At 58.4% G+C, this 22668-nt stretch overlaps 2 protein-coding genes across 2 annotated transcripts in view; both read left to right on the top strand.

The window, feature by feature from the left end:
• The first annotated feature begins 8558 nt into the window (after positions 1-8558).
• Positions 8559-17705, top strand: LOC141924937 (uncharacterized). Its single transcript, XM_074828268.1, is given in 4 exon segments — positions 8559-8595; positions 8598-9101; positions 16685-16845; positions 17391-17705. Coding segments are annotated over 4 exon segments (1017 nt in total).
• Positions 17706-21787: 4082 nt separating this feature from the next.
• Positions 21788-22668, top strand: part of CFAP65 (cilia and flagella associated protein 65) — a 32846-nt gene continuing 31965 nt past the window's right edge. Inside the window, exons 1-2 of the mRNA XM_074828267.1 lie at positions 21788-21862; positions 22180-22331. Of these exons, the coding sequence (XP_074684368.1) occupies positions 21788-21862; positions 22180-22331 (227 nt within the window). The remainder of the gene's footprint in view (positions 21863-22179; positions 22332-22668) is intronic.

Raw genomic sequence — 22668 nt, 5'->3', positions numbered from 1 at the left:
GCACTTGGTTTTGAAGGGCTGACTGATGCTGAAGCAGGTGAAGGCTCCAGTGCAAGAGAATTCTTCAGCAAAGACCCTTGTTCTCATGGCTCTGTACGATTTGAGACCAATGCCAGCGATGTTAATGTCTGTGGCATGAAAGCTGTTCTTGGGATTCACAGTGTTTTTTTCTAAATCCCCGGCTCCTGAAGTCCTGTGACGGAGACTCAATTTTTTACAGATAATAAGTGCACTCTCTCCTAGCACTCCTGCTTTCAGAGGGACCTTGCAGTGCCAACCTGCCACTAGCCCACATGTCCCCAATACCAGAGTGCAAAGAAAAAGGCTTGGTGCTCTGGCTGAAACCAGCCCCTTGCTCTCCCTGGAGCAGGGAGCATTACAGGCTGACTCAAAAGCACCCAAGTCTGCCCCACAGATCCCCTCGCTGCGGGACCAAGGAAGCCCAATCAAGGACAGCAGGCAGGTTCCCAGGGGACTTTCCACCACAGTCTGCATTTCCCGCAAGGTCTCCTGCCCTCCTAACCACGAGCAGCTGCAGTCACAGCACAGCCCAGGGAGGGAAATAGGGGGAAAAGGGGGGCCGTGTCTTATTGCAAGGGGCTGGGGAGGCGCAGGGTGGTGGGGAGGGCTGGGGCCCTGCAGTGGTGGCAGGGGCTCGCTGCAAGCTGGGGAGCACGGTCCCCTCCCCACAGCTGAGGTAGGTGGAGCTGGGACAGGCGCAGAGCCGGCTGTGCTGACCCAACACTCCAGGAATTTAATTTGTTTAATATATTCCCTGGGAAAGAAGAAAATAAATAAGTGGCACCTTGCGTGCCCCCATGTCTCACTCTCGCAATGGAGGTGTCAGCTTAACGAGCCGAAGCCCTCAGCCTGATTAACCAGCCGCTGCTCCTGCTAATAGGGAGCCGCCGAGCAGCATGATTGATGTACAGAGAGCATTAGCCCCCGCAGCCTGGCGCTGGACTGCCGAGCGGGGACACCGTGCCCACCCCAGACCCCTTGCTCCTGCCCTCCATACCCAGGCCCAGGTCAAGGGCAAGTCAAAGGCTCCCTCACCGCCCAGGGTAGATCATCCTGCCCCACGACTCTGTGGTGTAGCCAGTGCCAGGGGAGACGGAGCTGGGGCTGCTTTTGCTTCTAGAGGCAAGGACACACTGGTGGCTTCCCATGGGCTGTGGGACTGTGTGGCAGCTCCTCAAAACAGGGGCTGAGGGCCAGGGTTGTGCAGAGATTTTGTGCTGAGCTCTAGATCTCAGCCACGCTCTCCCCCATGGGCTGGGGTAGGGACACTGAGGCACAGGGATGTGCTGGAGGCCACGGTAACAACCCAGGGGGAGCCCATGAGTCTTGGCAGATCCTTCAAGGCTTTAATCCATAGAGCCCTTACCATACTACTAGGAAGAAAACACAAGTGACCTGACCCCCACCTTGTCCCATCTGTCCCTTGCTCAGGACCTTCTGCAGTCCTGCTTGACTGTCTCTCTGTCCCCCCCTTATTGAGGTGTCCCTGGGTCTCACTGCAGAGACATCACCCATTCCCGTCATCCCTGTCCCACGGCATCACCACCCCCTGCCCCCACCTTGGGAAAGGGTTAATCAGCAGCCAGGGAGACAGGGTAATAAATGGCCGTTATCTCGTTAATGAGCTGACATTAATTAGAGCCCAAGGTCCTGGGAGGAGCAGCTGATTTATCCAGTCACCCTGGGAGCAGGTTAGGAGCTGACTCCATGGAAAGGCCATTAGCAGGGAAGAGGTGAGGTTGTGCTGCTGGGAGGTGGTGTCACCCTGCACTGCTCCCCCTGGAACCCAGCCCTGGCTCACCTACCTCCTAGGGAGCAGCTCTGGGCCTTGGAACAAGACCCCCTGGAGCAAAAACAGAAGATCCTGGAGGTCACAAGAAAAAGCAGGGCTAGGGGATCCCCTAGTGTGCTCAGTGATGGGGGTGGCAGGGGGAGGAGAGTCTGACTGTGCCAGGGATGTGTGGCACTGGACACAATGTGCTGGGCAAGGGCTGTGGGAGCAGGGGCGTAAGCAAGCAGCAGGGGGGATGCTGTGCATTCAATCCCTTCCCTGCTTTCCTGGATAATGCTGGGCTGTTTAGCCTTTGCCTCCAAAATCTGAGTCCTGGGGTGAAGACAGACACTGAGGATGAGCCCAGGTGTTGCCAGAGCTCATTTTGGGGGAAGTAGGATGGAGAAGATCTCTGGGTGGGTGTGTGGGCTCGTGGTGTTTCAGGACCTAGGAGAAAAGGGGTCAGGGGCTAATGGGACTGGAAATGTATCAGTCAGACCCTGGGTCCTTACAAGAAAAGGATCCGACGTGACTGTGTCCCTGCCTCTCCAAGCCATGTGTTTACAGCAGGACAAGCCACCTGTCCCCAAGCGTGAGCACCTCTGCAGTGCATTGCTGCATCCCAGGAAGCCGAGCCAACAGCTAATAGAGGGGAGCCCTAGGGCATCCCCTGCCTGTCCCCTGCAGCTGTATGGCCTGATCCTGCAGGGTGCTGGTGCCCCGGCCCTTTGCAGTGACCATGTGCTGGGATCAGGTGTGACACTTCAGAGCTGCCCTGGCTGTTTCTGCTGGGGGCAGGCACCCTCCCTGCCCTGCAAGCCTTCCTGTGCCTGTTTGCCATCCCACTGCGCCAGGATGGGAGCCGTTAACATGTTTTTCTGCTCAGCCTTGCCATGTCCCATCAGAGATGGGGCTGCTTATTTGAGGAATTGCTTGGCTAAATAAACAGCTGCTCAGAAATCCCTGCTGGAGGCCTGTCTAGGAGAGACTGAGCCGTGTTTGCTTTGTCTGTTAACCCCTTCGCTCACGGCAAGTACCTGGGTCTCGGAGTGGAGGGAGGTGTGAAGGCTGGGTAAGGTGGGCAGGGGAGCTGTGTACCCCACCAAGCCTGTGCAGTGGCAGGGGGATGGAGGCATGGAAATTTGTGCCTTCCAGGACAGGTCCCTGACTGTTGGACCAAGCAGCTGATGTGCCAGGATGGAGAAGCCTTTGGGAGCTTGTGGCTGGCTCTGAAGCCCCTGGGGTGGGCAGGAGAAGGCGGACCCATGCAGGAGGGGATGCAGGCAGGGACAGGGCATGGCAGTGACTGAGCACAGCACCCCTGGAAGCAGGCAGGGAGGGGGCTTCCGCAACTTGCCTGGCACTTGTCTCCTGCCATCACCAGAGCAGGGAGAGACCCCTAAAGACCCATGAGGAGCCCTGTGAGCATTTCTGTGGCGCTCTGTGGGCAGCCGCTCTGCTCCCACAACAGCCATGTGGATGCCTCTGCCAGTGTTTCTGCACAGGGGACAGCCACCAAGCAGCCTCGGACCCAGGAGCTGGCTGTGCCAGGTCTGATGCAGGCTGGGCTCAGCTCCCACCACGGCAGGGCTGATTAAGACCCATTATCTGGTTGGTTAACAGCTCTGGGCCACTCACAGGTGACTTCAACTGTTCATTTAGCCACAAATCACCACGGGGCTGGCAGTTTATTTACCTTCCCCACCAGCCTCCTGTGGCTTCCCAGACTTCAGAGATAGTGGGTGGCCCTGCTGCGTGGGGCAGGGAAAGGGCAGCATCCTGCTGTGGGCAGTCATCAGAGCTCTCAAAAAACCTGGGACACCCCAAACTGGAGCAGACTGGGGGCTTTTACACCCAATGCTTCTTACCAGGGGCTCAGCCTGCTCTGGGCCAGAGGCTACTGAGCATGAGTGAGAGTGGGATATTTCTACAGCCCCTCTCATGGGGGAATGGCTGCAAGTAGGCTTACAGCCTGTGTCTCCAGCATCAGTGATGCTTCTGGGATGTATTTCTCCAGTAGCTGGCTTAGGACTTTGGAGTGCTGCAAGATGACATGAGGCACCAGGGCCAAAGCAGCAAGATCCACTGCTTCCCAAGAGAGATGCTTTAAACAAAGATGTTGCACTGTAGGTCTCTTACAGAGAAGTAATTTCTAAAGATAGAAAGCTCTGGGAACTGTGACCTGGGGAGTAGTTAATACTTAGCAAGTGGGTACAGCCATCCTAGAGACAGGGAGCTCTTTCAAGGCTTAAAAGCTAGACCCTGGGCAGAAATCAGGGTGCCTGCCACCTCTAGGACAGGCTAAGCACACTGGTTGTGGCACTGCTCCCTGTCTCAAAGGCAAATTCTATGGACTGAAGGCAGGAGGTGACTCAAACCCACCAGAAGGACCTGGTGCTAAATTGTGCATCTAGGAATAGCCAAAATGACAGGTTATGTGGAAATCAAGACACAGCCCCAGTATGGGTTGTGTCTTCATCTGATGTCTGGGATAGGACTTGATCCTGGGAAAATGGAAGTCTTGTCCCAGTCGGTAATTTTTTATCAGGGTATGGATTTTCCTCGGCACCCTTGACTTTGATCTTGGGGAAGTTGGGTTTGCTGAGGGACGTTACATTGCTTCCCAAGGTGACACTGAGGAAGTGGTGAGGCTGTAAAACTGAACTGTGCTCCCAAATATTACCTGTGACCCTCATGGCTCATTTCTGAGAGCTCAGGCACTGCTGGCTACAGCTTGGGGAAGTATGTGAACTGCTGTAAGTAGTATTGTGGGTCTCTGCAGATGCCAAAAACTTGTGCACACCAGAGCTTGGTGTCTTTGCTGGCCATGTGGGTGTTTGCTCTTCTAGTTTTACTCCTGTTCCTTGACCTTGCATTGATGGAAGTTGCATGAAGACAATCCATTTGAGGCTGTGGACACAGCAGAGAGAGGTCCAGTTGTCTAGTGGGGCACCTTCACATCAGCAATAAAAGGCTTTGCAGGGCTTATGTACACCTGCATAGATGCTACTGTGACTGCTGCTTTCAGCTGGCTGAAGAAAGCCCAGACTCTGCACGTCCAGCTGAGGCACATGCAGAAAATCCTGGCAAAACCCTGGACAAATGAAAGAGTCGCAGGAAGCCCTAGGCTGTGCATTCACAGTGGTGCTGCCCATTGCCCAGCGAGGAATGTTGTGATCAGGGCCCTCCCAGAGAGGTGAGGGAGCTGAGGAACCTCGCTGCTGCCTGGGCACTGGTTTGTACTTGCTGGACCGGCGTAGGCTAAGTGGTTGATTGTGGAGGCACCTTTAGGGCACAGTCAACATAAGGTGCATGAGGCAGGGACAAACGGAGATGTTGATGGGGTAGGCTTGAGTCAGCAAGGGATGTGAAGATGGGAGAAGCACCCTGGCTGGTGCAGGGCTTCGAGATGGTCCATGTAGCTCTGTATGGGGCCCAGGAGATCTGTCCTGGATGTGTCCAAGACCTTCCACGGCAGCAAGGTGTTTCACAGAGCTGGTCACCTCGGGAGGGCTCTGCTGCCACTGGGTAAGAAGAGAAGGCCCTGGGGTAGCAGCACAGGGTGAGCTGTGGGGGGACTAGGAGCAATATAGTGCTGGCTGGGAACATCCCCCCTTAAACTCCACCTTCTCCTGAGCTGGAGTGGTTTCCTGGGGCAGCTCCTGTCCATGGTGCCTTGCACCCCAGGCTGTGGGAATGAGCTGTGTCTCTGCCTGATATCCTGAGGTCTGCTACCTGTGGCTGATGTTCAGGGTTGCCTTAGATCCTCTGCGGACACCATCCTGTGGAGGAAGGATGCTGGGCAGAGGTAAGGGGCCAGCCCTCAGTCACGTTTGCTTATTACAGTCCTCGGATCTAGTTAGCAACCAGGTGAGCTGTCACCGGAGGACCTGATGGATGGGGAAGAGAGTTCCCTCCTTCCTGAGGCGGGAAATGAAGCTAATCAGACCTTGGACACCTTAATCCAGCTCTGATCTGATTAATGACCCTGGAGACTGTGAACTCATCAGCACCCTGGCATCTATCACTGCTTGCATCCCGCCCCTTCTGCCGGCCACCGCCCGGCACCACTCTCCGGTGCACAGCCCTGGGCTCAAGCTCTCTGCCCTGCATGGCATGGGCTGTGTGCTGGCTGCTCGAGCCCTGGACAACTCCCTTGCAGGGTCCCAGTGTTTGGATTTGACTCACCTGGAGGAGAGAACTCCCTCCATGATTTTTCTATATTTCTTTATTGGGGTGTTTCCATCCAGGTTTTATGACTGGTGTCTGCAAAGATTTCTTGCTTGTGCAATTCAAAGGCTGCAGCTTGGCTGCTTGTACTTGCATCACCCTGGGATCAGTGAATTGGGCACCCTTCTGGGCTGATATTTGGAGGAGTTGCTTGTCTTTGGGTAGTGCAGAGGACTTCCATGAGAACAGTAAGGCTGTGACTCTGTGCTGTGACCCAGACTCCCAAACAAGCCTTGGTCAAGCCCTGCTCCCACTGCCCCAGCTACAGTGAGTACAGCCACAAATGGTCTCAGGGTTTGGCAGGGGTTACCCAGGCTCTTCTGGGCTGGCCACCTGCCTGTTTGCCACCCCATGGTGGTCATCGTGATGATGAGTTTTCTGTTGTGCCCCCGTGCAGCAGCCCCAGTCTCCGTCCTGGGTCTCCAGGCATGTTCCCTGTGGAAAGCGAACAAGCCATTGCAATCCTTGGAGCCAGTCCTGGGGACTCAGATAAGGAAGCAGTGGCTCCTCCCTTGCCACTGTCACCATTGCAGGCTGTTGACCTGCAGCAGAAGATCTGTCCTACCTCCACTGTGCCCTCTGTTCCCTGGATACTTGTTGCAGTTTTCCTGTGCTTGGGAGCCAGGCTGGTCCATTCCTCCCCGGATCTCGTCCTGCCCGTGCCCATGCTGCTCAGCAGGGCTGGCTGCTCCCATGGCAGGGAGGGCTTGGGGTCCTTTTGCTTGGCAGGGACATTGGTTTCTGTCCTGGAAAAGCAGAGGGGTATGGATTTGAGGCAGAGGGTGGGGAGCCCTACAGCCTCCCTCATGGTGGAGAGAGGGCACAGGGGCAGCAGGCACAGGGGTGCTGAGGGTGGAAAGGGACACTGTTCCACCTTCAGTACCCTCTGTCCAAGTAGGATGAGTTACTGTGAGGTGACATCCACCCCCAATCCCTTTCTGAGCAAATCTAGCTCTGGGCTGTCCATGGGGCTGATTCCTGCCCTCCTCCCTCCCAGGGAGGCAGCTGGAGAAGGGCTGTTGTGCATCTGTTCCCATACAAGGATTTGGGGCCACCCAGTGAAGCTCATGTGTGCTGGGCTCAGGCAACAGAAGGAGCAAGTTGTCCCACACGTGGGACCTTCGCAGCTCCCTGCAGTGGGGTGATGTGTGTGCAGGGAGCTCAGCAGACTCCAGATCAGACTGGATGGATGCAGGGAAGAGAAGCCCCTGGGGTTACTGAGCAAAGAAAGCACAGGAGGCTGAGGAAGGCTCCATATGCCTCTGCCTTTCGCCTCCCTGGGCATCAGCTTGCAGCCTCTGCATGACACAGGATACAGGGAGCGGACCCATCTCTTGCTCAGGGAATACAGCAGTGCTGGATATGCTGAAGGGGGAAGAAATACAGGGATGGGAACTCCCTTTAGCCATTATAATATTTAGGCAGGGCAATAGCGGCTGCCTCACTTGCCTTCCAAAGAGCAGGACCCGTCAAGAACAAACAAGCAGAGGCTTGTCTCGCTGTGTCAGCATGACACAAAAGGTGCGACCCAAAGACAGGCAGACGCAGACCCTCCATGCCAGAGACCACAGATGCACTCGAATGCACTCTGCCTGTCCCTGAAGGCCAGTACCAGGGGGGCTGGGCCAGCTCTGCTCCTACTCACCCACATCTCCCAGACCAGCCAAGGCTCTCCTCTGTGCCCTTCCCTGGTGCCGCTCTCCAAGCTGTGTCTTGTCAGGGAAAGATAAGACCAGACAAATGAGCAACAATCTGCCTGTAGGTACCTGCTGTTGGCATCTTGGAGAGACGTGGGAGATGGAGGGAGGTGGCCTCTGTGTGTGTCCAGCTCAGGTCCACTGATCTCCCTGGCCTAGAGTGGTGCAAAGGGAAATGGCAGAGCTGGGCATTGCCGGTGAGCCCCGGTGCATGGGGTGCGGAGGAGCCTGCTGGTCCTTCCCTCCCAGCCAGGCATTCTGCCCCCCAAGTGCCTGGGGGCTCTGCAGAGACAGGGCAGCACTGGACCCCAGTAGGGCTTCACCTACATGTGCCGAAGTCTGTCTAGTCTCTCCAGATCTCCAGCTGCTGAGACCACAGACCTGCTTCCCCACCGAGGGGCTCTAAGGAAAGCAAGGTTGGCTCTGGATCAGGACGTAGGGCTCAGCGCCCTGGGCAGCGGGTCCTGCAGGCTGGGGGGACCCCCGGGGTGTGGACCAGGGCTGGGCTGGGTTGTGAGGCTGGGGAAGGGGCAGAGGGTCTGGGTCAGGCCCCGGAGTGTCCCCGCTGCTGTGGCTGGGGGCGGGGGGGCTGTGAGGAAGCCGGATGAGGGAGGGAGGGCGGCCGGTGGGGAGCCCGGCCGGGGCCCGCGGGGAGGCAGGCCGGGCCGGCGGGGCGGGGGGCCGGCGCGGAGCCAATGGGGAGCTGGGGCAGGTGGAGGGGGGGTTAAAACCCCCCCCGGTGCCGGCGGGCGAGCGAGTGCCCGGGAGGAGGAGCGGAGAGGAGGGCTGCCCCCGAGGGCAGCCCCGCGGAGCGCGGCGCGGCGGGGCCCCGCGGGTGGATGCCCGCCGGTGCCGGGGCTGGCCCGGGGCTGCCCGGCCGGGCTGTGCCCTGGCAGGGGAGCGGCGGGGTGCCGGGGGGCCCGGCGGGTCCGCACGGGGCCGGGCCATGCCCAAGCCCATGGAGAAGTCCCAAAACTTCCGCATCGAGGCGCTCCTGGCTGAAGAGCCGGCGCGGAGCGCCTCCCCGCCGGGACTGAGCCCCGGGAGCCCCGCGGAGAGCCCCGGCCCCGCCGGGCGCTCCGACACACCCTCGCCGCGGGCTCCCCCGGCCGCCGCGCCCCTCGCCCCGGCCGGCTTCGTCCCCAAGCCCGGCTTGCTGCACCTCCCCGGCCCCGGGCTCGGCGCCCTGCCGGCCCTCTACCCGTCCGCCGTGTACCCGCTCCCGGCCCTGGGGGGCCAGCACCCCGCTTTCGCCTACACCGGCATCCCCCACCTGCCGCCGCCCGGCGCGGAGCACCTGAAGGCGGCCGTGGCCGGGTCCCTCCCTCTGGAGCACTGGATCCGAGCCGGGATGCTGGTGCCGAGGCTCTCCGACTTCCACGGTGAGTGACCCGGGAACCGACCCTCCCGTCGGGTGGGACGCGTCTCTCGCCTCTTCCAGTCTCCGGGGGCCCCCGCCGGCACAACGGGGTGCAGGCCCCCTCGGGGACGGGGGGCTGAGGCTCTTCGAGGCCGCCCCTTCGCGGCTCCCCAGCGGTTCAGGAGCCCGGCGGGGGCGGCGAGCCCTCCGGGCTGACCCCAATGCGGGGCTCTTGCTGAGCCCAGACCCGGTCCCCAGACAGGGCAGGTTTGGGGGTGCCATTGGCGGGGGGGGGCGCGACCCGCGCTCCGGAGACCTCGAGGGCTGCGGGACCGCTCCAAAGGGCAAAGTCTCGCCATACCCCGGCCCAGTGCTGCGGGACGGCCCCGAGGGGCACTGCCCGTCCCGGTACCGGCAGAGCAGAGCCGCTCCGGGCCGGGCCAGCCGAGCCCGCCCCAGCCGCCGGTCCCGCACAGCCGCCGCAGACTCGTTGGGCTCCGCTGCGGCGAGAAGAAAACGAAAATAAAGACACAGCGGCGGGAAACGGCACCGGGAAACGAATAAATCCCTCCCGGTGCGGTCGGGAACGAACCCGCCCGGTCCCTGTGGCGGGAGCCGCCCGCCGGGGCTGGGGCACGGAGGGATGCGCGGCCGGATCCGGGCCGGGGCTCCGGGTCCCTGCCCGCCGCCGCGCACTGCTCGTGGGGGCGAGGAACCGGCTCCACGGGGCCGGTGGGGTGGGAACCGGGCAGCCCGCTCGGCTGCAGCCCAGCCCCGGTCCCTCCTGGCATGCGAGGAGGGTGCCGGCTCCGAGGACGGCCCTTCGCAGCGTGGGCACGGCCAGGGCTGCGGGCAGGCACCGGATCCTGCGCTGCAGCGATGGGTCACGGGTGGGGAGGGTCTTGCAGGACATGGACGGCACAAGGACCGACTTCAGGCTTTTGCCCCACCAGGGACTGTCACTGGCCCCCCTGGCAGTGTGACCCGGACCCTGCCCAGTGCTTGGGGTGAGCGGAGGTCTGGTCGCCGCAAAGATGGGGCCAATGGGCAATAAACCAAGAGCGGCTTGTTAATAAACCCCCGGCAGAGTATCCAGATTTATTAGCTGAGCTTAGTGTTTTAATAACCTGGGACCCATAATTAATAAAAGTGCAAAAATGGAGAATATGAAACAACTTATTCATTGATCCTTCCTCAAATTATACCTGGGCAGGTTGAAGGGAAAGAGGCTGCTCCCTTCCCCAGGCTGTCTCCCTTTCCCTGGTTCTCCCCGGACTGTAGGATAGGTCCAGCTGTGAAATGGTGGCACCTCAGGATGTGGAATAAGCCTCTGGTGCTATGGGCTGTGTGCACCCTTCAAGCATGTCGTTAAGAGTTGGGGGGGGGGGGGGGCAAATCTCTATTTGTTGTGGGTGAAACACCTTCCCGCTTCTCTGCCACGTTGTCCTCATAGGGTCTGGGTCTGTTGGTGTATCTCAGCATCCCGGTAGCTTCATGCAGGGTTGTGTTTCACCAGAGTGGGATCACACCACTGCATCTGTCCCCACGGCCCTGAACGCAGCTTCTGGCTGAGGTAATGTAGAGATATTTGTGCATCAGCCCCCACCCTTTCAAGTGCAGGATCTGCTCTAGAGCTGGTTGTCTCCAAAACGCTGATGAAAGGAGTCAAATCCCAAATCACCGGTATGAGAACAGCTTGTGGAGGGAGCTTTTGGGCTGTGCTAGGACGCATGGGAACAGCATGTCAATGGGTCTTGTGGGAAGCACTGAGCTGGGCTCCTAAGGTAGCTCAGGGGAAGGAAAAGCAGTCTCTGACCCAAGTATTGCTTGATTGAGCCCTGGAGAGCCCAAAGTGGTAGAAACAAGGGAGACGTGTGGAGATGTAACAAGGATGCAGCAAAAGCTGCTAAAGCAGTGGATTTTTAAATCGGAGTGACCACTGCCCCAATCCATACCCTTGCCAAAAGGTGTTTACTCCCAGATCTGGGGAGCCTTTTGAAGTGGGGACTCATTCTTCCCAGACTGCCCTGTTAAGTACTTCAGCAATTCTCCTGCTGTACTTTTCTTGCTCCGGTTTGCTCCCAAGATTTGTCGTGCCAAACACAGCAATCACTATCCATTCTCTTTGGTTGCTTGGTTTGCACAGGAGGAGGAGGATCTGTAGGTCCCTCTCAGCCTTCTCTTTCCCCCACTACACAGCCCAGCTCCTTCCATCTCCTCTGAGTCAGGTTTCCATCCTGACTGCTTTCAAGGTTTTCTTCCAAATGTCCCGCTGTCTCAAAACACAGGGACCAAGCTGGGTACAGAGCTTAAGCTGATGCCTCCTTGAAGCAGAAGGATGAAGCTTTGTGCATTTGCAGCTGCTCTACCTGCCTGTACCTGCCCACGATCATCACTTCAGACTTGGGGGACTTAGCTTGGGTCTAGTCTCCTCTCCATGCTTCTCCCAGGGATCTTGCTCCCTTGGTCCTTGTTTCATGTTATTCTCAATGCCATGTAGACTGTGTCATCAGATCCTGTTCCTTGTCCGTCAGAGACTTGTTTCAGTCCTCTGGGAACATTTGGGTTCTCAACTGTGTCCTCAGCCTTTCCTCTTGTGGGCTTGCTGCAAGCTGCAAGTCCCTTTGCAGCATGCTTTGTCCTTGTAGTCACCAGGACTGGTCCCAGCTGCATCTTATGGCTGTGTCTGGGCTCATATTGTCCCAGTGTGCTGGCCATGGTGTGGGGATGGGGACAGTGGGGTGGGTATGCAGGGACAGGAAGGGGCACCCGCCTAGGACATGCTGCCTGCAGAGCCCTTCCTCATTTCTCTGAGGAGGGTGGTGGGCTGGGCAGGAGCCTCCCCCTGTTGGCACAGGGCTCCTGGGCTGCCTGTAGTTCCTGGGTGCCCTGTCTCAACACCCTGTCTAGACAGATGGACGGACCTGCCTGGCTGAGGTTTCCAGAGTGACTGAGCACAAGTGTCCATGCTACTGGTGCTGGTCGTGTTTAGCTCTTCAGGTAGCAGTGGACTGGAAGAGATGAACCTGAAAGCCTCCTAGGACGTGTTCTAGGGCATCCCAGAGGGAGGTCACCCTTGTGATTTATTTATAGGGGATTTCAGGACTAAATCCTGGAATAAAATCCTTCTTTAGCTGCATATGTAGAGATGTTTTGCAGGCACAGTCTAGTTTGGTCTCCTGGGGGCAATCAGGGTGGGGGAAGGATTGGGACAGCCCCTGAACTGGATTTGCAAGCTCTGTGGGGGGGGTGCATTGCACACACTCGCCCTGCTCTCACCTGTGTATGGGGAGGTAGGATGCCGGAGAGATGGTCTGAGACAGTGGGTACCCTTAGGAACCTGGCCTGAGCTTGGGTGCTGGGATAGCTCAGAGAAGTGCTCCTGCTGCGGTGCAAGCGGGTGCTGTACCTTCCTCTCTAGCTGCTTCTGCGGAGCCGCAGGCAGCGCCTGCCTGCCTCTGCTGCAATGCAGAGTGAGAGGGCTGGGTGGGAAGGCCTGAGTGCAGGAACGGGCATGCCCTCGCTGCAGCTGGCAGGGATGCCGCTTGCCCCGGCTCCACTGCTCCCAACCTGGGTCCCTGTCCTAGGGCTTTGAGCACCTCCTGAACCACACAGGGGGAGCATTTGGCACCAGGGTGCTGTGCCTATTAGTATTTCTGGGAGCTGTGATTTATTTGCCCTGGCTATCAGTGTGGAAATGCAGCACAGTGGTGGGAGCCAAGTGCAGAGACCCGCCTCAGTGGAGAGTTGTAGGAGCGGGGAGTGGTGACATACAGCTGCAGACTCTTAGGAAGACCAAAGGATTCCCTGTGGGGGACCTGGTTCTCAGTTGGCTTTCCTGAGACACTGCTTCTCTGCATCACCCACTTACCACCTTAAGCCCAGGTCACATCCTGCCCACAGCAGCAGAGAGCTGGCTGATGGGCTGTGCTGGGCTAGGAGAGCGAACAAGACAAGTCATACCAAACTGCTTCAAAAAGCAATGCCTTACGAGGCTCACCAGGTGCACAGTGGTCTGGCATCAGCAGGAAACACAGGCTGTAAAACAGCTGGCAAGCAGCAATTGGGGGTCATGGTGGAGCAAGGGACTAGCAGAGGTAGCAAGTACCCTTACCCATGTTTCCACACTGACAACGGTCAGGGCTGCTGGCAGGCCAGGGGAAGCCTCTAGTGATGGCCCTAATGCTGGTGAGACCACCTCTCCCACTCCGAGCCCTGACATCTGGAGGAACACCTCCAAGGCAGACAGGGTGTTAATTTCCTCTCCTTTATCTGCCAGTCCACAAAGTTAAGTGAACTATAGCTAAACAAACCAAATTAAAACCAAGTGGGTTAATATCAACCTAGGATTACCCTTGTTATCAAGTAGACGGAACTGTATCAAATAAACCAACAATTCTTTATAAGCTTTATCTAATTATCCAGGAGGCAGCTGCCATGTAGAGCTCCTGGCCTCAGACTCGGAGGGCATTCCCAGTTCCAGGCCAAGCAATTTATTTACTGATATTGCAGCCAAATGCCAGGTACCCATCAGGGGGTCCAAGCTCTGCCAGGCTGAAGGGATATTGAGATGAGCTCTGATCCTGGATGTAACACTGGAGGAGATGGCTGGGCAGATAGGAAATCCTTTGGCAAGCAAAGCTGTGATGCTGAGGCAGTTGCTGGTCTTCTGGTAGGAGCTGGATAAGGGGGAGAACCTTCCCAAAGGGTTACTGGTTGTGATGGGGATGGGTTCATAGCTCAGCTGGCAGGACAGAGGGAGGTGAACCCTGAGGGGATGCTTGCTGTGCATCCCTTGGGAGGATGCTGTCCATGTCCATGTGACAGCCTGCCACAGGACAGGGCAGGACAGCACTCCATGAAGCACACTGGCAGGACAGTCTGGAGCTACCAGCTGTCACAAGACATCGTTTCCTCTTTGCTCGGGAAACTGAAATCTGCTTCACACCCTCGGACTCCACTTCCTCCTCCTCCCTCTGCTCCTTCCCCAGTGAGAAACTGCAGACCCTCTTCCTCCATACTCTCCCCACAAAAAGGAGCCAGAGCCCTTCAGGGAAGCTGACACATGTCTGAGGCCAGAGGTGTTGACTGTTCAGGCCCACACTGACCTGTTGCTGTGGGTGGTGGAGGTTGGGTGGACCTTAAAGCTGTGTTGGTTTGGACTCACCCCATCTTGTCTGCAGGCCAGATCTTGGACAAGTCAGGATGGGGATCAGTGGTGATGGATAATAGTAGCTGCTGAAGGAAGGGTGTATTGTCAGAGGAGGTCACAGGTTAGGTGGCCAGACACACCTGTGTAGGCTGGGCTTTGGACTGGTGGTGGCTTGAACAACACCACAGAGGGGTTTGAGGGTTGGTTTTTTTTGTCAGCACTGGGGCAGGAGGCTGGGTGGGTTTCCAGAGTAGTCAGGGTCTGTACAAGGTTTGTAATGGACACCACTGCACTGAGAGCAAACTGGAGACACTGAGGTGGAGGAGCTGGGGCTGGCAGAGGGACCATGCTCCAGTGCTCGGTCCTCTGCATTGGTAGTCATTTGGGATATATCCCGTTTGGATTTATTTGGCTTTTGGGCAAACTTTCTGTTCTTCTTTTCCCTGCTAGACCAAGCAGCTCTCAGCATCTTACCTGGGGAAGAGAGTCAGTCCCCCAGGGGGGGTGTTGTTAAAGCAAGCTGCCTTCCAGCCTCCTCTGAAGCTGGACAGACCGAACTCCTGCTGCTTTTGGGGTCAAGACTCACTTCTGTGCTTCCACTCTTCCCACATCTGTTTTTAGTCTGACCACATCTGACCTTGCAGGAGGAGGCACAGAGGAGCCTTTCAGGGTGGTCTGAAGGATTTCTGTGCTCCCCAGAACCAGGATGCAGTGCCCTAGGAGCTGAGCCCTGGGCTCTCTGCTTTAGGGTGGAGAATTCAGGCTGTAAATATGATATTTCTTCACCCCTGGCAAAACAGCCTCCAGCTCCAGAAAGCACAGAATTCCTGGATTACTGGATGCTGGGATGCGGGCACACCTTCTTCCCTTCTCTTTCCCCGAAGCATCCTCTACAGACCATGCCCAAAAAGAGGACCTGCTCAGAGGGACCCTTCCCTGACCCGGTACAGCCATCCCGTGCAGTGCAGCCCCACTTCAGGGAGGGACTGAGGCACTGGGTACCCCAGTGCACCCTCCTGTCTCTGGCAGCAAAGGGGGCTTGCTGGGTGCCAGAGCCCTCGGGCTGCTGGACACTGCCTGGGGCTGCTTTGTGTTATGCTCCCCAGCAGTCTTTCCCCCCCCACCAAGAAGCTGCAAGGTATGTTAGCTTGGGCTGCCCTGTCCCTGCAGATGCTGGTCCCCACGGCACCTCCTTTCCTTAGCTGAGGGGAGCCTTGTCAGGTCCCTTTGGCCCTGTGTCTCCGCCAAGATTTTGTACAGCCAGAGCACCCACAGCCAGCCAGAGCCCAGACGGCAGCCAAGCGCTGCAGAGCTGAGCCATCTTTCATCTGACATTCGTATTTGTCCCGGAAATCCTTTGAGCCTCTCATTTGGTTTTAGCCTTGAATATGTTTTGTGTGCAAAATAATACACCATGTGCGTGTGTCAGAGCCGTTGGCACAGCGTGCCTCTATTCAGTCCCTAGTTTAACCAGCCAGTGGCTGCAAGGTGAGTCCCACAGGCTGTCTCTCCTGGCACTGTGGTGCTGCAGGTGCGGGAGAAGCTGTGTCCATCCCTGCTCCCACGAGGAGTTTGCAGAGCCCCACCCCAGCCTGGGCTCTGCCTGTTTGACCCGTCCCACCCAGCATCCAGGTACTTGGGATCAAACCTGGATCATGATCAGTTAATGCCCCCTTCATAAATTCCTACCTCGTGCGTCACCGCTGTGTTTGTGAAGGGCTCGGTGGACACCTCGGGAGATGGGCAGGTTGGGATCAAAGCTGGAATCTGGGGGAGATAACGTGGATGGTGCCCCATGCCCTGCAAAGCGGGTGAGCTGGAGCAACCCTTGCCAATCAGGGCATGTCTCTGGGTCCACGATGCTCCATCTTGCCCCCCGAGACGTATCAGTGGGGATGTGCGAAGGACTTTTCCCATTAATGCCCCCCCACGCCACTCTGGCACTTTACACCCAGCTGCAAACCTCTGGGTTTGATTGCCGCTGTGGTGCTGGGAGAAGCAGTAAAAGCTGAACCCCGGAGCGACAATAAAGCCAGCGGAGAGGAGATAAGCGGGGATCAAACACGGCGCGGCAGCCACCCCACGCTGGACTCTCAAAGGTCCCTTTGTTCCTGCTGCCTCCTGATTCAGTGCCGCGCTGCCTTCAAGGGCTGTGGGCGAGATAGCGGGGCTCACGGGCAGCCCTGCCGCCGCAGCCCCTGGCAGTTGGGCAGCCACCTGCGTGGCCTGGCAATAAAAAAGAAGGATTAATTTCAGTCACAGGACTGATCCCAGTTGCACACCGAGGCCTGATAACGTATCTTGCTGGTTCCTATCAGCCAGGCAATAAAGCCATTATTGGGGCGGGAGATGATGGAAGAGACACTCGCTTTCGTCCTTGTCCCAGGCTTGCTGAAGGGGTGTCCCCTCCAGCACCGCTGCTTTCTGACCCCCGCCCGCTGTCTGTTCCACAGCCACCCCGCAGTCTGGCTTGATGGGGAAGTGCCGTCGGCCCCGCACAGCCTTCACCAGCCAGCAGCTCCTGGAGCTGGAGAACCAGTTCAAGCTCAACAAGTACCTGTCCAGACCCAAGCGCTTTGAGGTGGCCACGTCGCTGATGCTCACCGAGACGCAGGTACCTTGGTCCCGGGGGGTGGAGCATAGCACCAGGCGGCTGTCAGGAAGGGGAGTCAAGGTCATGGGCAACGCTGATGCCCCTCGCTTGGCTGCCATCAGCTCCACACCCCGCTGCCACCATCAGCAGCTCTTTCCAGGGCATCTCCTGCAGAGACCTGCCTGGTGGGCTCCAGGCTCTTCTCTTGCAAAGGGGCACCCCAGAAATACTGCTCCTCTTTTTACCCGGCACCCCCAACTTGGGTTTCAGAGCCTTCCCATCCCTCACTGCACTGTGGGAGGGCGCTTTTTGTGAGGCTAAAATTAAAATGTCCCCATGTACGTCCTTGGGCATTCTGCAGAGGCTGGGCAGTGGGAAGGGAGCAGTCCCCTGGGTACTCTCTCCCGGTGACAACCTCAGCCTCCTTGCACAGATCTGCAGCACTACAGGATGCCCTGCAACAAAGAGGCTTTGGGGGGACCCTCCATGCAGGGAAGGTGAGGGGGTGAGTGGGGACAGGATGGGGCAGGGGGACATACTCTCCCCTGGGGGCTCTCCCTCGGTAGGTGAAGATCTGGTTCCAGAACCGCCGCATGAAGTGGAAGCGGAGCCGCAAAGCCAAGGAGCAGGGGCCTCAGCCGGAGGCCGAGAAGCAACGAGGGCTCAGCAAAGCCTGCGAGAAGCTGCTGCCCAGCGAGCCCCGGGGACAAGCTACTGAAAGCCCGGAGTTCATGGGGCGCAGCCCTGGCTCAGGCTTCCTGCACCACAGCACTGCCGAGCTGGGCTACAGCCCGGACTCCTCCTGCTCGGGGGGTGAGGAGGAAGAGGAAGAGGAGGACGAGATGGGTGCCACGGAGAGGAAGATCGGCTCTGTGTTGTGAAAGGCGGACAGAGCCAGCCAGGGAGAGGGGCCGGGCTGCGGTGCTGGGGGTCTCTTTGCTGGCAGACACAGACTGTGCCTGAGCGGAGCAGGGGGGGCTGCAGGGCACCTGCTCCCCTTTAACTTATGTGTGTTTGGATCCTATTTAACTCGTAATTATTCCTCTGTGTGTATCTGGGAGAGTCCCCACATCCCTCCCCTATAAAGCTGTTATCCAGATGCCTGTGCTCTTCCTTAGGGGTTGGGAGGTCACCGCGCTGCCCTGCCAGGGTCCCTGGGAACCGGGTGGGGACAGCAGACTTGCACAGCTGGCATCCTGCTGGCACAGCTGGAGGGGAGAGACCCCGGACCCTCCTTTGACTGTGCGCTGCCCCTTCTCTGCCAATATGACAGTGCCTGGAGCAGCACATCCCTGCGTGCTGCCAGCTGCCCTTCCCTTCGGTGGCATGGAGGGCTGGGAAGGAGGATGCCCAGGATGTGTGCCAGCCTGCCCTGCCTCCTCCTGCATCTGTGGCATCCCTGGTGGGGTCTGCACTTTGCAGGGCAAAACTAATCTGTCCTGCAAAGCAGAGCTGGTTAATTGGCTAATGCAGCAGTGCTGTTTTCCATGCCGCAATTAGCCTGGTTGCATCGGTGTGGCATTGCCCCGAAGTGAGGTGGGGATGGAGCCCTCCTGGGTTTAGGGAAGTGCTCAGACTCTTTGTGAGGGCTCAGTGCTGTGGTGAGTCCCTCCTTCTCCCATGGTGATGCTGAAACACTCTCCCTTTCTGGGCTCATTTCATGATCTTCTTGGGACCCTGCTTGCTCTGGCTGAGCTCAAATAACCCCTGGTAGCAGGATGACAACAAACATCCTCTTCCACCTCCTAGAAGCACTAGGGTTAAGCCCTGACCCCTGCCCTCAAGGCGAGCAGGCTGCCCTTGTCCTCAGGATGCTGGAGGGTCCTGGCAGACCCTATAGACCTCCCATGCCTCCTGCACGCTTTCTGGGCCTCCCCTTGGGGATGCTGAGATGGCCGTGAAGGCAGAGGAGCCAGCCCTGCAATGTCCAGCCTCCTCAGCTCGAGGGGCAGCATGTAGGGCTGCAGGAGCTGGGCAGACGGGGCTGGGTTGCCCCGTTCCCAGGCAGCTGGTGGTGTCTCCCTCCTGCCTCACGTCCTGCTGTCCCCTCCTCTCTTCTCCTTGTCCCTGCCTGGGGGTGGTAGGGAGAGCTGCCTGCCCCCGGGACGTGGGGGTGAGAGCTGCTGGGGGGCAGCAGCCCCCAAGGAGCCCTGGGTCACCTCCAGCAGCCAGTCAGCAAGGGATGGGGCAGGTAAGTGTTGGTGTGGGGCTCTCTCTCACACCTCACAGGCTGGGTAACGCCTGGCAGCTGCTGATGCTGCCACAGGGATGGGGAGCAGCACCCTGGGCACAGGGGGACAGTTGTGACGCTTTTGGGACAGAGGGATGGACAGGGGAAGCAGATGGTTGGAGACAGGAGCATGGGGACGGACGGACTGACGGACGGACAAAGAACGGTCCTGTGTGGCGTGACAGTGACCCACAGTGGCTGCTGCCAGCTCAGCAGCTTCCCCCTGGGTGTGTGGCATCCTCGGTGTTCAGGTCCTTTGTCCCCAGGCAACCCAGCCCAGGGCATGGCAGTGGAGTCCGGACCCCTGGCACTGCCTGGGTGGGAGCTCTGGTCCTGGGGATGGTTCAAGGGCAACCCTTGCTCCAGGCGAGGAGATGTGAGTCAGGGCAGAGGCTGGATGCCAAGGAGCCTGTGATGGTTGGTGTAATATGGAGCAGGAGAGGAATAAATGTGGGGAAGGGGGCGGAAAGACACAGAAGGAAGTGAAAGGAGGGGAGGGAGAAGTAGGAAAGGATGGTACCCAGTTCCCTGCCATTGACCTGCAGGGACAGAGGGGTGGGAGAGACCCAGCAGCCCAGGAGAGCTGTGTCCCCCACAAGCAGGCAAACAGGACTGGGCACGGAGATGCTGGCAGATGCCAGGCCACGGCTGCAGGAGCCTCAGGGCTAAAGACATCTACCACCCAATGTACAGCCTGGTCCTCTGGCAAGGGGGGAGCAAGGAGAGGACCACAGGCTGGGGCACACCAGGGCAGGGCTGAGGTGAGGGGGACAGGGACGGCAGCGGCAGAGAGGAAAAAGAGAGAAGGAAAGCAACAAGAAAGAGAGTGCCAGGAAAGGGGGGGGATGCTGAAGGGATGTCACAGACTTAAAACGTTCACCTTGATGGGCTGTGACAGGTTTAATTTCCAGAGTACAACCATTAAAGTGATGGATGGGAGGCGTTCATCTCGCGCCTGGCGCACACGGGCCCGCCATGGCTGCAAAGAGGGTTTGTTTTGTTGCTGTTATTTATGAGGTTGTTTCTGCAGGAGCCAGGCACTCATCCAGTACTGGGGGACAGAGCAGGGGACACGATTGATGCCGGAGGAGTTGGGGTACTGATTTATGGCTCCTTAGCTGGATGACTCATGTTGTAAACATCGACAAATACCATTAAAGATGCATCTCCTCCCTGCCTCTGCCCTGGCACCCTCCCCATGCTGTGGGATGCAGCCAGACCCGCTCTCCACCATGCTGCTACCTGTGCACCACAGAGGGGCTGTCTGGCCCTCTGCATCAGGGACACAAGGGTCCTTCCCTCCCTGAGGGAGATCCAGGGCCCTGGAGAGATGCAGGAGTGACCCACGGTGATGGTGGTGCCCCACGGGAATGATACCCGGCATACCCAATGGGCTTGCACAGCCAGGGCAACCCAGCCTGTGTCCTTCTGCCCCTTTGCTGGTCTTGACACCATAACTTCTTTCAGCAACAGCCACAACTTGTTATTTGTGTCACCAATGCTCCAAGGAGTTTGGGGTGCTGCCCCATCCCAAGGTGCCACCCCATCCCTATGCCAGCACTCTCCAGCCTGCTGCACCCCTCTCCCCCTCAGCATCCCTACCTCTTAGCCCTGCAGCCTCCTCACCCACCCATCCTGCACACCCACGTACTTCACAGCACCCCCTTTGCCGACTCAGCTTTGCAACCCTCCCCTTCACCCATCCTCATCACCCCTCTCCCCTGAGCTCTCTTCTGTACCCATCCACCTGCCCCCTGCATCCCCTGCACCCCTTGGAGTGCCCCCACCCCCCCTCCATCTCCCTGCCCCTGAACTCCCCCATCTCCTCCTGGTCCCCATCTTCCCCTGCATTGCTTCCCCCCCGCCCTTCCACCTGCCCCCTGCACCCCTCCATCTTGCCCCTGCACCCCTGAGAACTCCCCACCTGCCCCTGCAACCCCTCCCTCTGCACCCCGACCCCCCCCCTCCGCCCCGCCATCTGCCCCGCTCCGCGCGTCCCTCTGCTGCCCCCTGGCGGTCGCCGCCGGCAGCCGCCGCAGCCGCGCCCCGCGCGCGATTTGACCCCAGGCGGCCGCCGTCGTTGCTCCGGGAGATGCCGCCACCGCCGCGTCCCGTCTCCATAGCAACGCGGGCCGCGGCCTCGTGGCGCGGCCGGCACCGGAGCGGTACCCGAGGTGGCCCCAACTCTGCGATGGGGAGCCGGTCTGGCCGTGGGTGGCGGCACGGGGCCTCGGCTCTGCACCGGGGGCCAGTCAGGGTTACAAAGGGCTGGGCCGCGCCCCGGGGAGCTGGGCAGGCTCTCGCTGTAGGGAACACGGCCGTGCCACAGCCATGAGGGTTTTAGGGGGCCCGGCAAGGCTATAAAGCAGGGCTTTGCTATACCGGGCTCTGTGAGTCTGCAGTGGGCTGGGCAGGGCTGTGCTGTAAAGGCCCGAGGAGAGCTCTGCCCCGGGGGGCTGAGCCGCCGGTGAGGCGCGGGGAGGGGGGGAGTCATGGTCTGTGCCAAGGAGGCTGCTGTGGCAGCCTGGGGACAACGTGGTCTGTGGAGAGGGCTGGACTCAGCTGGTGAAATGGGGACACTACTGGGGACACTGCAGCCCCTGCAGGGAGGTGTGCCACCCTGAGCCTGAGGAGGTGTCCTTGGGTCTCTGGGAGCACCTGCGTCTTGGCAGCAAAGACTATCTGGGTGCACAGGAGCAGCATGCATGAGGACTTCTTCCTCTCGTTTTTCAGATGCTTGCTCAGGTGCATGGCGAGCCCCAAAACTCTGACTCTTTTCAGAAGATGCACAGTGGCTGTGTCAGGAAGGTGAGTGGAGGAGCAAAGGGTGCCATTGTCATGGGTGGATTTACGGGCAGGGAGAGGAGAAAAACAAAAAAAACCTCTTTAGCTTTAGCTTCCCTCGATCATGACATCCGTTAGTATCTGTTGTTGAGACTGTGGCCAGGAGGTGTCCCCTCTGGACTCCTGGAGCAGGGCTTTTGGTGACTCCTGGAGCTTTGCCGCAGGGTGGCTCCTCCCGTCCTTGCCAGAGTCAGAGACTTTTAGCGTAGAGAAACAGCTGTTTGAGTGACTTCTCCTCCCTCCTTTCCAAACTGCTAATGTCCCCGTTGCAGCTCCCTAAGCTGTCTGCAAGAAAGGCAAAGAAGAAAGGCGTGTTCTGGGGCATTGAGGTGGCTGAAACACTCAGGTGGCATGGCTGGGAACTTGGAAAAGAAATGATCAAACATCTGATCTTGAAAAATGTTCATGAGAAAACCCAGAAGCTGAGCTACAGGTGCGTGGGAAGTTTCTTTCTCCTCCGTACTCCTCACACTCTCACTGCATCTTCATCCCTCCGCTGTATCAGTCATGTTAGCACCTTTTCTTGGATGCTTCTGCCCCCTCTCCCCTTGAGCACTGTGCTGGAGACAGCGCATGCACACTTACATAGCAGGACAGAAACCTGCTAATTCAGAAGCACAGCCCTTGTTCCTGGCAGGAATATTTTAAATGAAATGCCTTTTTAAAATTCTGTTTTGCTGATACTTCTGTCTGTGAGGCATTTCCAGTCTAGTGAGATTTTAATTGTGGATGTATGCCAGCCAGTCACTAGTGTGTCCTAAAACCATTGC

The sequence above is a fragment of the Strix aluco genome, chromosome 6, assembly GCF_031877795.1.
Source record: "Strix aluco isolate bStrAlu1 chromosome 6, bStrAlu1.hap1, whole genome shotgun sequence".
Taxonomy (NCBI): domain Eukaryota; kingdom Metazoa; phylum Chordata; class Aves; order Strigiformes; family Strigidae; genus Strix; species Strix aluco.
This window is presented reverse-complemented; position numbering and strand designations above follow the sequence as displayed.